The sequence below is a fragment of the Procambarus clarkii genome, chromosome 3 (assembly GCF_040958095.1).
Source record: "Procambarus clarkii isolate CNS0578487 chromosome 3, FALCON_Pclarkii_2.0, whole genome shotgun sequence".
In the NCBI taxonomy this organism is placed as follows: domain Eukaryota; kingdom Metazoa; phylum Arthropoda; class Malacostraca; order Decapoda; family Cambaridae; genus Procambarus; species Procambarus clarkii.
Genome location: NC_091152.1, coordinates 15,648,962 through 15,664,135, shown reverse-complemented (window position 1 = coordinate 15,664,135; position 15,174 = coordinate 15,648,962). Strand labels below are relative to the sequence as shown.

Genomic DNA, 15,174 nt, shown 5'->3' with positions numbered 1-15,174 from the left:
AATAACTGTAAATGAATAATAATATTAACTCATCATTACCCCCATTTCTCACTTTCATGGTGTTTAGATGCATCACCCAATGAAAAAAAAAACAGCATTGAATATAATGAAATGCCATTTTCTGGGTGAGACCCAGAGGCTCCCCAGAGCTATCCAGTCTGATATGTATATATATTAGCTATCTGGCATCAGTCAACGTGCATGGAGTTCTTACTTACCGGGGACTACGAGCCAGAACCCGGCCCCCTCAGAGAGGCATGAGGCGCAACAGCATAAAGAAACCCCCATATGGTTGGTAGCATTCTATGTCTGCCATTGACTGGGTCTGGCACCCAGAAAGGTAGGCGCCCCAAAACAAACCCTTATTATGGTGAAAATATTGCTGCTCAAAGCCGAATGATTGGACAGAACTCCTAAAATGAAAACTACCAACTAGCATAACGTCATCACGTTGCTGCACTGCTGTTTGTGCAACCCCCTCTCCGGGTCTCACCCAGAAAATGGCATTTCATTACATTCATTGCTGGTTTTCTGGGGGGAGCCAAGAAACCCTCCCTCCCTTTGGTCGGCGGTTTTTGCGTATTTTGAAATCCAACCTCAGAACTGCAGGGTGGATCACCGGCGCGGGGGTCTGGGGCTCCCCCTTCCCCCTCCCGGGGAGGGGGTAGCTGCGCAGACATGTGGCGCGGCTCGTGTGACGTCATGCTTGTTTGCTCGTTTTCATTTGGGGAGTTCTGTCCACTCGTTTGTCTATTTTTGTCATTTTTAACAAGAATAGGGGGTTTGAAATTCATTCATAGGGAGAAAACCTATCCATATTTTCAATTGTTTTCAATTCAATGTTTCTCTCTAACCAAGAGAGAAAATGAGGCAAACACATCTTTTAGAGACAACGGGACATTCAAGCTACTAGGACTGTCACAAGCAGGCAGGCAGGCATACCAGGTGCTAGGGAAGATAAAGACAAATCACAAGCACATTTTCATGTAAGAAATACAGAAAAAGCAACTCAAGCATGCCCCATTCTAAGGTACAAGGCACCAAAGTGCACAGGAACCAGGAGCAGTATCAACACAAGCATACAGCTATTTCAACTCTCCATCGGTAGGCCTTGCAATATAGAGCAAGTTCCACTCACTACCCAAAAGGATGGTAACCCAAGAGGCACAACTTTAGCCACAACTGCAATGATATGAATAAATAATTTAAAATAAGGCTTCTAAATCAAAATCAGAATAACTGAAAGAACAGTGTGTCACCAGCGATACAGGCTAAGGCCATCTATATCCAAAATAAAAGAAACATGAAATCACACAATATTATCAGGTGAGACCCAAAGAAGGAAGATGGACACACAGCATAAACTAAAATTTAAAACAAACCAAAGAAAACTTAAGTGAAAAGTGGGTATCATACAAGCAGGCAATGACAGGGCAGAAGCCAGGCTAAATATTAGGCAACCAGCTTTCAGCAACCTTGTGGTCTGATAGGCTGTTACCACTTACTCTTTTACCAAGTAATGGCCAGGTGATCTAACGTTATACTGTAGTAGTTATCAGAGTTCTGACATTCTTTGTAAAGCTATCAAAGTTTTTCTCTTTTAAGTTTAATGAAATATTCCTTCTGGCAGCTATTCTTAGCTGAGTGGGTAATTTCTAGTCTCTTTTTTCCATAATCAACTGGTGAAAGCATTTCCAAAGATTGCTGTCACACTGAAGGTTGTTATCAACAGCTGCCTGGCTTAACTTAGCCTATCCTGGGTGAGTCAGGTCTTTGGATCAGGGAGAAACTGTGTGGCTTTCCTCAGAAATAATCCTGTAAAAAGCATGAGGTATTGCTCCAGAGGATTTCTAGATGTACAGTATTATAATATGTGCACGTTAATATACAGTATTATACTTACTGGTTTGTCTGTCGCCAAAACTGATTGCTTCTGCAAGTGGACTCCACCCATTGCAATTCTTGACCTTTACTGGGGCTCCATGTGCCAACAGGAGATGTATACATTCTGCAGAATTAAACATAAGTCAGTGATTAACTTCAGTAATCAAACAATTTACTTTAAAGAAACTGCTCTAATAATCTTTTCAAAAGTTTCCTTTCAAAATCTTACCTCTTAAAAACAATGTGTTGAATGTAATGAATTGCCCTTTTCTGGCGGGTCTTCAGTAGCTTCCTGAATATAAGTGCTTGTCCTGTTAATCCTAAGGAAATCATACTAGGCCTCTGTGACCCACCCTTGCATACCAGAAGACAGGGCCTGAATATGGTTTTCTTTATGAGGCAAGGGGGAGCACAGAAATCACCAATCAATGCAGAATTCAGAAAAATCAATCAGAAATGACAGGCACAACCAAACATTCAATTACAGTGGTACCTCAGCTTACGAATTTAATCCGTTCCCAGAGATGGTTCATAACTCAAAAATTCATAAACCAAAACAAATTTTCCCATAAGAAATAATGTAAATTTAATTAATCCATTCCACACTTCCAAAAATATTAACTTCACAGTAAATTTTATACCTAATTCACCCAAACCTTTAGTACTAAAGTATGTACAAGTTATTACTTACCTTTATTGATGACTCTTGTTGGCATATGGAAGATGGTGAGGGAGGGAGGGAGAAGGAGAGGTGTTAGTGTTTGGAAGGGGAGTCCCCTTCCATTATAACATCAGGCAGTGATGACTTCTCTGGGGTACACACATTGGCTTGTTTTGCCTGCATACCTCAAGAACCTGCATGTGGCTCACTGCTTGTTTTTCTAGGTAAAAATCTATCCATAAAGGCTTGTTTCTTTCTTACGTTGTAACACTTGTCTGTAGTAAGGCATCACAGTGTCATTAAAAAGGTTAAAGCAACGGCCTACTACAGATTGCTCTGGGTGAGTCGTTTCAACAAAAGTCTGCATTTCTTCCTACAGTCTACATCACCTCTTAATTGTTGAAAAAGGGACATTCTGTACTGCCTCCTCCTCCCCTGAAGAAATTTCTGCAGCTGTTTCTTGTTGCTGCTCATTGTGAAGGGCTAGGAGTTCTTCTGGTCAGTTCTTCGCTGTGTTCCTCCACCAACTCACAACACACAAGATAACTCTCACAACACTGTCAATGCCACTTCTTTTTCTAAATTTCTTAAACCATCCCCTGCATGCCTTAAACTCTTTCGTATTTGCATCACTTGTTCCAGGTTTTTTTTTAAATGGTCTTCATGCAACTGCCTTGCTTTCTCACAAATGATGGCCTCTGAAACGCTATCACCTCCTAACACCTTGTTGTGTATCCAAATTAATAACTTTTCAACATCTTCAAGTGCTTGTGTTCTTTGTTTTGTGATTGTTGATACACTTTTTGCCACTTTAGCATTCGTAATGTCCATTTTCTTAACAATTACAGTGCATATCATTGACATAGATTTGTTGTACTGCCTAGCTAGTTCAACAACCCGTGTACCATTTTCATGTTTACAAATGATCTCTTGTTTTTCCTCTACGGTCATCCTTACATCTGTTTTCTTGGACTGAACCTTACCACTAGCTTTCATGGGACCCATGGCAAGATATATAATAATAACTTTTATGTTCAAATACCCAAAAATAAAAAAAATAAAAACATTGAAATTCTTCATAAACAAATGAAGCGCAATTGTCACTAGGTGGGAGGCATTGGTATACTGAGACCCCGTGCCATGGGGTGTCAACTTGCTGTGACCCCACGCACTAGGTCGGCCATATGCGTATCAATAATCTACGTTACTCGAGGCAAAGTTCATAACCAGATTCGGATATTACGAAGAAATTGGCTCATAACCCGAAAGTTCGTAAAGAAGGGCATTCGTAAGCTGAGGTGTCACTGTACAATACTTGAAGGCTGCACCCAGGTGACCTGGAGTCTTGGCCAGCCTCCCACCTCACTCACAAGTTGCCCAAACATAATAGCCCCAACACCAAACAGGGAAGAAGGAAACTGGGTGAGGATGGAAAGCTACTGAGGGCCCATCAGAAAACGTATTTCATTGCATTTAATGCTTGATTTAGGAGGAAAGCACACAGAAACTGTATTGGAGGGGACCTACATTCCCTCCACTGCATTATGTGTGGTTTCCTCCGAGGCTATGGGTCCCCCTTCTTCCAGCCAGAGGTGGTACTCCCTTCCCTTTTTTTGTAAAAAAAAAAAAAAAAAAAAAAAAAAAAAAAAAAAAAAAAAATTATATTATATATATAATTTTTTTTTTTTTTTAATATATTATATTAAAAAAAAATTTTATTTTTGCCTATTTTAATAGGCAAAAATAGGCTGTTAAAAATAGGCATACTGCATACCTCTAAGCCGGCTTAGAGGTATGCAGTATAATAAGAAACTTTGTTATAAAAATATAACAATGGAAGTTTATTTAATAACTTTCACATCTGGATACATCATTATTACCAGCACATTTAAAAATATGATAAACAATATGAAATAAAAAGTCACATTGTGAACTTGTGTATTAAAAGTAATGATAAACTGATGCTTCATGCATACAGTGCAGTACAGTATTTACTTCTAAGAGCGGAATGAAATATGACCACACAATTGAGCACACTTTGTAAAGTAAAAGCACTTTTATCTACACAAACCAACAAAAACATCTATTACCTTTATGTCCTAGCATTACAGCCAGGTGAAGTGCTGTATTTCCTGAAAATGTAAGAGATTGCATGAATGATAGTTCTAACATTTATAAATGAAAGTTTATCAAAACAATTCTGTATACTGTATCATTAATTGTTTGCATATTATTGCAAGCAAGTTTCACATTAGTATATAAAGAACATCATGGTCACTATAGAGGCCCAACAGAGAATGGCACTATGCAAAAGAGTGAGATGGCAGGTGGTTTCAAAATTCCAGCTGACCTGGGCTGCCATCTGGTGATAGTCAGGTGTATTATGGCTTGCCTTGTTTACTTAGGAGTGCCTAATTTTCTTTAAGCAGTCACTTGTTTTGAAGCACTTATGTTTGTGTGCTCCTTAATGTTGTTTTCACTTACCACCCCACATATTTTAAGCTTTATTATACAAAAGAATTTGTTACAAAAATAGAACACAGCAAGATATATTAAAGGCTGTAAGATTCTTTGAGATTCTCAGATGTTAGGCAAGAGCTAAGAATGCAGCAGGCCTTTTCACAGTGGGCAAGATTGTGACAAGATTGTTGGGCCCATTTGTGCACAAAAGCCAAGCACAAAAGCACGGAGGCACAAATGGGCCCAATGGCACCCTAGACCAAGGGCCATGCAGGAAACCCGATACGAAGGGAACATGAGTGCAACATGGAGAAAAGTACATGCCCAAGAGAAAAAGGGTAAGAAGCAATGAAAAGCACCCACAGGAAGGACGGAACCGACAGACCCGAAGAGACACGGAACCGAACCCAGGGAGGGGCAGACACAAACCAACTCGGAAGCAGAGGGGGAAGGAAAAACCCTCACTGAAGAACTGCAAGCCCCGCTCCGAGGCCACAAAACCCAAGCGGAGCGAACGGGGCCAAGGCTTCCCAGTCAACCCCTCCCCCAACCCCAAGAACCCCCACGGCAGGATCCGGGGCCGAGTCGTCCCCACAAAGCTTCGGCGTCACAAGAAAAAGCCGGGGCAGCTGTACAAACACTAAGGAAGAGTGCCTACTGGTCAGACCCATACATTACGGCTGGAGGAACAGACTTGAATGCCTCCGCCGCCACCCCAGAAGAGGAAACCCCCAAGACTGCCTGAATCTCAACCCAACCAAACCCAGCCCCAACTCCGAAACTCGCAGACGTTTCAAAGCCAGAGGCAAGGAGGGAGGAACATATGCACAACAGACGGGGAAGGATGAGGAAAGGCGGATGGAACCAGAGCCGAAGCGACTCCTACCCCTGAAGTCCGGACCCTTATAACCAAAACGGGGCAGTTTCGGGGCATCTGGGGCCGCAACCCACCGAGCACGCTGCACCAACCAAACTGAGCATGCAACGCAGCAGCTGGCTGCACCCACATATGTTGAGTAGCACGGGTGAACTGGAGCATGTACAGACAACAATGTCGCACGACTCTCGGTCAAAAGAATCACCGACTCAACAGGTAGCATGGCAGAGACACAACCAGTGAGTGTCACCCAGAGACAAGGGGACAGAGTAACCTCTAAACTCGCAAGAAGCGAGAGGGAACTCAAGGGTCACATCCACCGGACTACAGAGCCCCCGCGGGGTTTCCCAGGGCCTTTAGCCATTTTAACATGCTAAGGGAAGCCCAGGCAGGGTACTGCAAACCGGTGACCAAATCTACCAAACAAACTGCTAAAAACTGAACCCCCAGGGATGTGTCCACTCATAGGGGCCAAATGAGGGATACCACCAACCACAGTATATATATATACACCCCCAACAGCTAAGAGGAATCATGCGGGCAGACCCCCCCCCCCCCCCCCCCACTAGACAGAAAACAAAAACAGAAGAAAAACCCCACAAAAGGACAATGTACCCAGGCAGAATAGAGCCTGCCGCTATAATTGGTGAAAACTAACTGTCAGTACCTCGCGCCCCCTACCAGTGACGAAAAACTACCCCTACCCAGGAACACACAAGGGCAAGAAAACCCCAGCAGACCCCAAGGGCAGCCAAGTAACGAGCAGTAAAAGGCACAGCAGAGGCAGATCCCAAGGTGACTTGTGGAAGGTGACCCCAAGCCCCAAGGGCAGTACTTACACGGCACCTAAGGAAGGTAGCCCTAGGCGCATGCAGCCCGAGTACCGTGGAATACTACTCCTGGCTCACACACCACCTAGAGAGACAGCCCACGTCACTAGACACAGAACCGAGAGAAAAATTCCGGAGCCAGAGGCATAAGCCCTTCCTAGAATCGCATCAGCCAAGAACTGCAGGTTGGGTTGCTGGCGCGATGGTGTGGGGGTCCCCCTTCCCCCTCCCAGGGAGGGGGGGGGGGTTGCGCAGACGGCGGCGCAGCAACATGATGACGTCGTGCTCGTTTGCTTATTATTATTAACATCTTTATTGACAAAATTAATTACAATTTTGCCTAATCTGAACCACAGGGGGGGTTTCTATAGGCCATTGCTCCTCGTGCCTTTCTGAGGAGGTCAGGTTCTGGCTCGTGGTCCCCATTGGATAAGAACTCCAAGCACATTGATTGATGTCAGAAAGTTATACATATCCATTCAACCTGGATAGCTCCAGGGAGCCGACAGGGTTCCCCCAGAAAATGTCTACCACTAAAACTCCTATTAATAAAATCTCTGGACCAAGGGACAGTTCCCCTAGATTGGAAATATGCAATTGTCGCCTCACTTTAAAAAAAGGCAAAAAATGTTCAGCAGAAAACTACTGACCAATCAGCAGGTATCAACCAGCCTAACTTCACATATCTGCCAACTCATGCAAAGTATTCTAAAGGAAAGAATGAATCATTCACCATCTCACAGTGTACTACTTCATATTACTGTAAAATGAAGACAGCAATGCTTTGTTAAATATAAATCCTGCCTAACCAACCTACCCACATTTTTGTAAACAAAAATCCTGCTGTTCAAAGAAGTTTCAGTAGATGTTGTGTACATGGAATTCTCTAAAGCTTTTGATAAAATACATGAAAGATTGGCAAGAACATTGCAAGCACATGGATTACTATAACTAGCAAAATACTAGAGTGGATAAAACAATGGTTAAAACCAAGCAAAGGATTATCCAAAATGGAAATGAATCTGACCAGAAAAATGTTCTGAGTGGATTATGGCAAAGTTCCATCCTGGGGCCAACCCTTTTTTATATGTTCATCAATGACATAAGTGAGAATATTAAAAACCACATTCTCAAATTTACACATGCCATGAATTCCATAAATGTTCAGAAAATTAGCAAATACTTTTCACTATTAAAAAATACAAAAACTTGCATATAGGGCATAACAATGCATATCATAAATATCATATTAACAACATGACCCAACACTACATTGATGAAGATGAATATGTTCAATAAGCAGGAACAGCGGTAACATGGAAGGCAACCAAGCCTAAGGAATAATCAAAAGACCCTTTTAACTTTAAGGGAAATAAAGTGATTATTCATCTGTACAAATCTCTGGTGTACCCCCCCCCACCCCCCACCCCATCTGGAACACTGTATCCAAGCATGGAGACCTAACCTTCAAAAGGATATATCTACTTGGGAGAACATTCAACACAGATCAACAAAAATCATCTCTGAATTAATTCAACTTGTATACCAGGAGCGGCTGACGGCCTCATGACTAACAACACTACAAACCAAACATGACACGGATGATCTCATCAAGACCTTTAAAATACTGGACAAATTGGATAATCTTAATATGGACCACTTCTTTAAAAGGTCCAATGTAACTCAGACAAGGGGTAAAAGCTTCAAGCTCAACAAGCCCCAATGTATAATACAAATAATAATAAATAATCTATATAAATAAAACTGTAAATGTTCGTTCGTTCAAAATCGCTAATCTCCGAAAGTTCTTCACCGATTGCTTTGAAATTTTCACACAACGTTACATTCGCATCCAAGCGGGTTTTTATATACATGGTATGTAGATTTTTACATTTGGGACGTAATTACATCCATCTTCTTTGACATGCCAGTAGTACACCATGTTGAATATCTGGGAGTGGTGGGAGGATGTGTCGTGGGAGTGTGTGGTTTATGTGGTTTTTCAGTCAAAGTACCAGGTCGTTGGGAGGTTTGTACAGCTGGGGGTGTCTTACTCTTGGTGCCGGTGATTGGGGTTTGTGGCCAGTCAGCCTGGGGAACGACTTTGGTAAGGCGAGCTAAGGAGTTATTTAAGAGTTCTTCCATCATTAGTTCAAATAATATGTATCCAGTAGTAGAAGCTGTGATAGGGCAGATGTCATTATCTGTAGATGTCAGTAGATGTCGATGGGGTGTCTGTTGGGTCAACCTCGGGGATGGGTTGGTTTACTTGTGTAAAGAATTTAGTTAGGAGTCGGTCCAGCATCTTTTCTAATGCATTTTCAATGCAAATGACTAGAGTTTCAACAAGATCGGGACTCAGATGTGTACGATGAATCTATCAAACGCATTCTTTTTTTTAAATACTTTTAGTGTCCTATGGTACTTACTATGCACGCATACACAGAACTCTTAAGTTGAAACATAGAAATACCCAAATACCATGAATAATATCGTCATGACGAACGCAAAGGCATATTACCACATGCCAAGCAACACAGTAATTTAGTGATACACTTAAAAACACAAAGAAATTTTGTGTTTCCAGTGGGAGGAAGACGACGCCAACACTAGTCCCTGCTGGCTCCTCACTCCTCCACGGCTCATGCTCACAGCCTCTGCCTCTTACCATGCTTATCTTTTTTGGAAACATCGTAAGTTCGTATTAGAGCTGACACTCTTCTTATATCACCATTAAAGACACTTTCATGTAATTCGTGTGAATTATTGTCGTCGGCCATGTTTACATATTCACACACTTGAGTCACACGAGTGTCTAATGCCGCAGTTTTCCTTATCTGCTAAAATGAAAACTAATTACATATAAAATAACATTTGATATTTCAGTAAATAATTTTTTAATTACGTACAAAACTGATATAACATGTAAAATATAAAAAATATATATTAATCTAATACCAACTTGTTTTGACACTAGTAAAGGAGAACGAACCAGCCAGATATTCAGGGCTAACTGAACATTTGGAACTCGTTCGCATGTAGGTAGGGTAGTTAAGAGGAGAACGCGCTAAACCATTGCGACTAGAGCACTTGGAAGAAATACTATAAAGATAAGGATTTGAGAAGGAATTGTGCCCAACCACTTGGATGGTCGAGGATTGAACGCCGACCTGCATGAAACGAATTTCGAGAAAGAAAAAAATATCTAATATTAATAAATTAATTAATAAATAATAAATAATATTAATGAATAAAATAAATATTCATGCAGAATTAATAAAATGATAACAGATACATTGCAAGAAAAAAATGAGATGGGAGAGATTAGTAAGTATATTAAAGCACATTGGTAGCTCTGATTGATTGCAGTGACAGCTTGATTGGTAATTTAGACAAGATTAATAGGCACCATACAGCAAATTGATAGCGCATATAAGAAGACAGCAATGATCACAATGGTAAAGTTGTTTGGATTAGGTACATAAAGATTGGGAGATTGGGTAGCACTAGATACAGTGCAATTTTATAGCAACGAGGTAGGAAACTATGAAGATGAAATTAGGTACTTTTTAGTTTTGTTTTTGAATGACGCAAAAGTTGAACAGCTTTTCAATTCATTATGGAGTGAGTTCCATAGACTAGGACCCTTTATTTGCATAAAGTGTTTACACAGATTAAGTTTGACTCTGGGGATATCAAAGAGATATATATTTCTGGTGTGGTGATTATGGGCCCTATTACATCTGTCCAGGAAGAGTTTCAGAGCATGGTTTGCATTTAAGAACAGGGTTTTGTAAATGTAGTTGACACAAGAGAATGTATGAAGGGAGTTTATGTTTAGCATGTTTGTGGATTTAAACAAGGGGGCTGAGTGTTGTCTGAAACCAGAATTTGTTATTATTCTGATAGCAGAGTTTTGCTGGGTGATGATGGACTTGAGGTGATTTGCAGTGGTTAAACCCCATGCACAGATACCATAATTAAGATAGGGATAGATTAGTGCATAATATAGTGAGATGAGAGCAGAGTTAGGTACATAATCTCAGCGACTATCGCAAGATTTTCTGAAGCGAAGGTTTATAGTTAATATATTATGTACCCCATACCCATCTTGTGGGCGGTAGTGGAAAGGGTTACAGAGGCGCATAATGGGCTCAGGGACTGAACCCCACAATTCATTTAGCTAAGCAAGTTACAACCTTTATGAGCTAGTTACAAAATTCAATGCACATCTTCACATCAACAATGGGCTCGAGACCGACCACAAGTACAGTTTCTAAATTAAGCAACTGACATATATGGAGAGCTGTGTCACAATTGTTCGTCCTGTACACTGCCCCGCCCCCTTCAGTGGGCAGCGGTGGACAGGTTACAATCACTTATGAAGCGAGGCCGTCGCTTCATCGTCCAGCCCAAATGTCTCGAAATCACAATGAGTTTTTAACAAATTTAATGTGTGAATGTCACACTTTCGCAAAACATTAACACTCATAGCATACGGGCAATGAATTAAGTTAGCAAATTAGTTGAGGTATACATTGAGAATATGCGGTGATTTGCAAGATAAAATAAGTACAGTCTATCTTAGAGATTACTTAAAACTAATAATTAAAGTATATTTTGAGAATTTGTAGCAGAGGTGCGGACATGTTTTAAGACATTATATAAATCTAGTGAGGTATTGGTCTGGTGTTTGGTTCATTAAGCGGGAAAGTAATTAAAGCCACTAGCTGACTGGCTAGCTGACCAATTGTACTAGGCATATACTTCGTTCATTTTGTCGGAGACAGGAAGACTGTATATATATATATATACTTTTAGACCTGTATCGCGTACATTGCTGTTTGACAAACCTGAAACCATTGCTTCTTATTTCTACTACATCTGACCTTTTAAAGAAGTTGTCTGAATCAACATTCTCCAAACTGATCAGTATTTTACAGGTTTGGATGAGACCCGCCCTGTCATGTCTGGTTTGGTGCGTTGTTAGTGCTGTGGCCCTCAGCCGTGTGTGTGTTGACTTAGTTCTGGAAATATTTTCTTGTCGCTCTGCATTGTACTTGGTAAAGAAATGTCCTTTTAGAAGGTGAAGTCTGTATTGAATGGATTTTCTTGCATCACGTGCGCACAGAGGATGTTCCTGCATCACGTGCGCACAGAGGATGTTCCTGCATCACGTGCGCACAGAGGATGTTCCTGCATCACGTGCGCACAGAGGATGTTCCTGCATCACGTGCGCACAGAGGATGTTCCTGCATCACGTGCGCACAGAGGATGTTCCTGCATCACGTGCGCACAGAGGATGTTCCTGCATCACGTGCGCACAGAGGATGTTCCTGCATCACGTGCGCACAGAGGATGTTCCTGCATCACGTGCGCACAGAGGATGTTCCTGCATCACGTGCGTTGAGTGGATGTTTCTGCATCACGTGCGTTGAGTGGATGTTTCTGCATCACGTGCGTTGAGTGGATGTTTCTGCATCACGTGCGTTAAGTGGATGTGTCCGCATCACGTGCGTTGAGTGACTGTCCCTATCACTTTTATTTATTTATTTATTTATTTATGCATATACAAGAATGTACATAAGGAATGTGAGGATACAAATATGGTAATTACAGTCTTGTAAAGCCACTAGCACGCGCAGCGTTTCGGGCAGGTCCTTAATCTAAGAAAATTTTAAGGAGGTAAATACTTGCAAAATTTATAGACAAAAAAATGATAACAGATTACATGGAATGAAAAAAAAAGATGAGAGAAAATTATAGGTACAGTATATTAAAGCACATAGGTAGCTATGATTGGTTGCAATGACAGCTTAAAATGGTAGTTGACAAAAATTGGTAGTCACAATACAGCATATGGCTAGCACATAAAAGAAGACAGCAATGAACACAATGATAAGGTTGTTTGATATTACATCAAAATTAGGAGATTGGGTAACACTAGGTACAGAGCAAATTTAAAGCTCAGTGTAGGAAACTAAATAGATGAAGTTAGGTACTTTTTGGTTTTGCTTTTAAATAAGGCAAAAGTTTTACAGTTTTTCAATTCACTAGGGAGTGAGTTCCATAGACTAGGTCCCTTAATTTGCATAGAGTGTTTACACAGATTAAGTTTGACCCTGGGGATATCAAAGAGATATTTATTTCTGGTGTGGTGATAATGGGTCCTATTACATCTGTCCAGGGAGAGTTTCAGAGCATGGTTTGCATTTAAGAACAGGGTTTTGTAAATGTAGTTGACACAAGAGAATGTGTGGAGGGAGTTAATATTTAGCAAGTTTAGCAACTGATAAGTGATCACACAACAAAGCTACCAGCTACCAGTCGGCAGTAGTACAAGACGGTTGGTTGCAGCCGGGCTGTGTGTGGTCAAGTCAGACCGAGGTTAGTTTGAAGGTGTTGGTTAACATCTTCAAACTACGTTTGAAATAAGTTGTTCTCAAGTATCAAAGTCACCTTCTCACATTCTCACTGTCACCTTCAGAGAAATCTTTCCAAGAAATTGAGAAACATGCTTCTATAACATTCTTAATTTTCTTTAAACCACAACCCACACCCTAAATATTATAGTAATTAATAAACCAAATAAAACACACTGATGTCAGCAAACAAGCTAACACCAAACATATAAACCACTTTCTTTAACGATCTTTATTTGGAAATAAATTATCTACCCATACAGAACTTAAAATAGCCAAAATATAGGTTGAAAGTAGAGAAAACGGAAGATTCTGCACCCTGTACGTTGATAATTGACTAGGCTTCAATTCTCGCAGACAGTGCTAATCACAAAAAGCAAACACGTATGTTTTCGCTCTGCTCTTCTAATGCAAGCGATGAGTCACAATAACGTGGCTGAAGTATGTTGACCAGACCACACACTAGAAATTGAAGGGACGACGACGTTTCGGTCCGTCCTGGACCATTCTCAAGTCGATTGTCTTGAGTTCTCACAATCGACTTGAGAATGGTCCAGGACGGACCGAAACGTCGTCGTCCCTTCAATTTCTAGTGTGTGGTCTGGTCAACATGCTCTTCTAATACTATATTACTTACTATAATTTATCCTTATTTCACGGTACCTGTACATGAGGCTCAACCACCGTACACTACCTCAAACTCATCATCGCTCAACAGTAATCAGCAGTTTCCAAATATAAAAGTTCTGTCCTCTCATCATGGAACTAGCCCGTTCTTTCAAGCGTTCACAACGTCGCTAAACGAATGTACTAAATTGCCCGAACCTAATCTAACCGAGGAAAGCGGGACATAACGACAATTTCGTGACCGCTAACATTTTTAGTACAACAGTTTTTGGCCTTGGGGAAACTATAGGGTAGTGATGCTACCCCTACCGTGGTGTTGGCGGTAGGGGTAGCAGTCTTATCTTTCCTACCACACTGTAGCTATTGGCTTCCATATTTGTATATGCAAATCGTAATATTTGGCGTGTGGGAGGCGTAGTGTACACAGCAGCGTGGGCCTGGTCCTGCATGCACCAGCGCTCCCATATATTGTGACCGTGTTGATTATTCCCACAGTTTATTGGCCTAATTGTACCAGGTGACCAGAGAATATTAAGTTGCCAGGATTTGTGGACGTTGATGAGGGTGTGGGAGATGGATGAGGTAGTGTGGGAGATGGATGAGGTAGTGTGGGAGATGGATGAGGGGGTATGGGAGATGGATAAGGTGACCTTAGTGGTTAAGTAATTCTCATTCCCTTCGGCTGAGGTGTAGACCTTACTGCTGGGTCAGAGTGCAGCGTAGACAACGAGGGAGAAGGTATGGTAAGGTAATTAAGAGATAGCGCTAAGCCAGTATTACTATATACCACTTGGACGAGATATGATAACGAGGAGCTATAGGGTATGAGGATGGATTGACGGAACTTTCCATCAAGTGATTCTCAATCATTTGTACCTTTGGAATTGAATGCCAACCATGCAAAAAGCGAGAGCGTCGTTCTACCGACCGCTCCAAGTGGCTAAGGTAGAATCCACCGTTGATTAAGGTCCTATGATGGATTTGGTTTGAAATCCCTAGTCAGGAATCAAGAGCCTTTACATAGTGTGGGGTTGACTGAAGTAGACCAAGAGGCTTCATGCCTTCCTTTCCTCAGTGAGATTTACCAGAGAGCACCTATAGGGAGTGCTCAGTGAGGTTTACCAGTGTACTTAGGGAGTGCTCAGTGAGGTGTACCAGAGTGTACTTAGGGAGTGCTCAGTGAGGTGTACCAGAGTGTACTTAGGGAGTGCTCAGTGAGGTGTACCAGAGTGTACTTAGGGAGTGCTCAGTGAGGTGTACCAGAGTGTACTTAGGGAGTGCTCAGTGAGGTGTACCAGAGTGTACTTAGGGAGTGCTCAGTGAAGTGTACCAGAGTGTACTTAGGGAGTGCTCAGTGAGGTGTACCAGAGTGTACTTAGGGAGTGCTCAGTGAGGTGTACCAGAGTGTACTTA

The 15,174-nt window shown here is 41.5% G+C and overlaps 1 protein-coding gene across 4 annotated transcripts in view; it reads right to left on the bottom strand.

Annotated features, from left to right (window-relative positions):
* LOC123760906 (ankyrin repeat domain-containing protein 13C) overlaps window positions 1–11,026 on the bottom strand; it is a 31,468-nt gene extending 20,442 nt beyond the window's left edge. The window contains exons 1-3 of one of the 4 annotated variants that reach the window (XM_069329312.1): window positions 11,007–11,026; window positions 4,636–4,677; window positions 1,904–2,008 (exon numbers count right to left, since the gene is read on the bottom strand). In XM_069329312.1, the coding sequence (XP_069185413.1) occupies window positions 1,904–2,008; window positions 4,636–4,651 (121 nt within the window). In that variant the 5' untranslated portion in view covers window positions 4,652–4,677; window positions 11,007–11,026. Of the gene's footprint in view, window positions 1–1,903; window positions 2,009–4,635; window positions 4,678–9,233; window positions 9,344–9,380; window positions 9,545–9,674; window positions 9,777–11,006 lie in introns of those variants that run through there. The other 3 variants (XM_069329309.1, XM_045746726.2, XM_045746727.2) reach the window with 3 other exon arrangements.
* Between the last annotated feature and the right edge of the window lie 4,148 nt (window positions 11,027–15,174).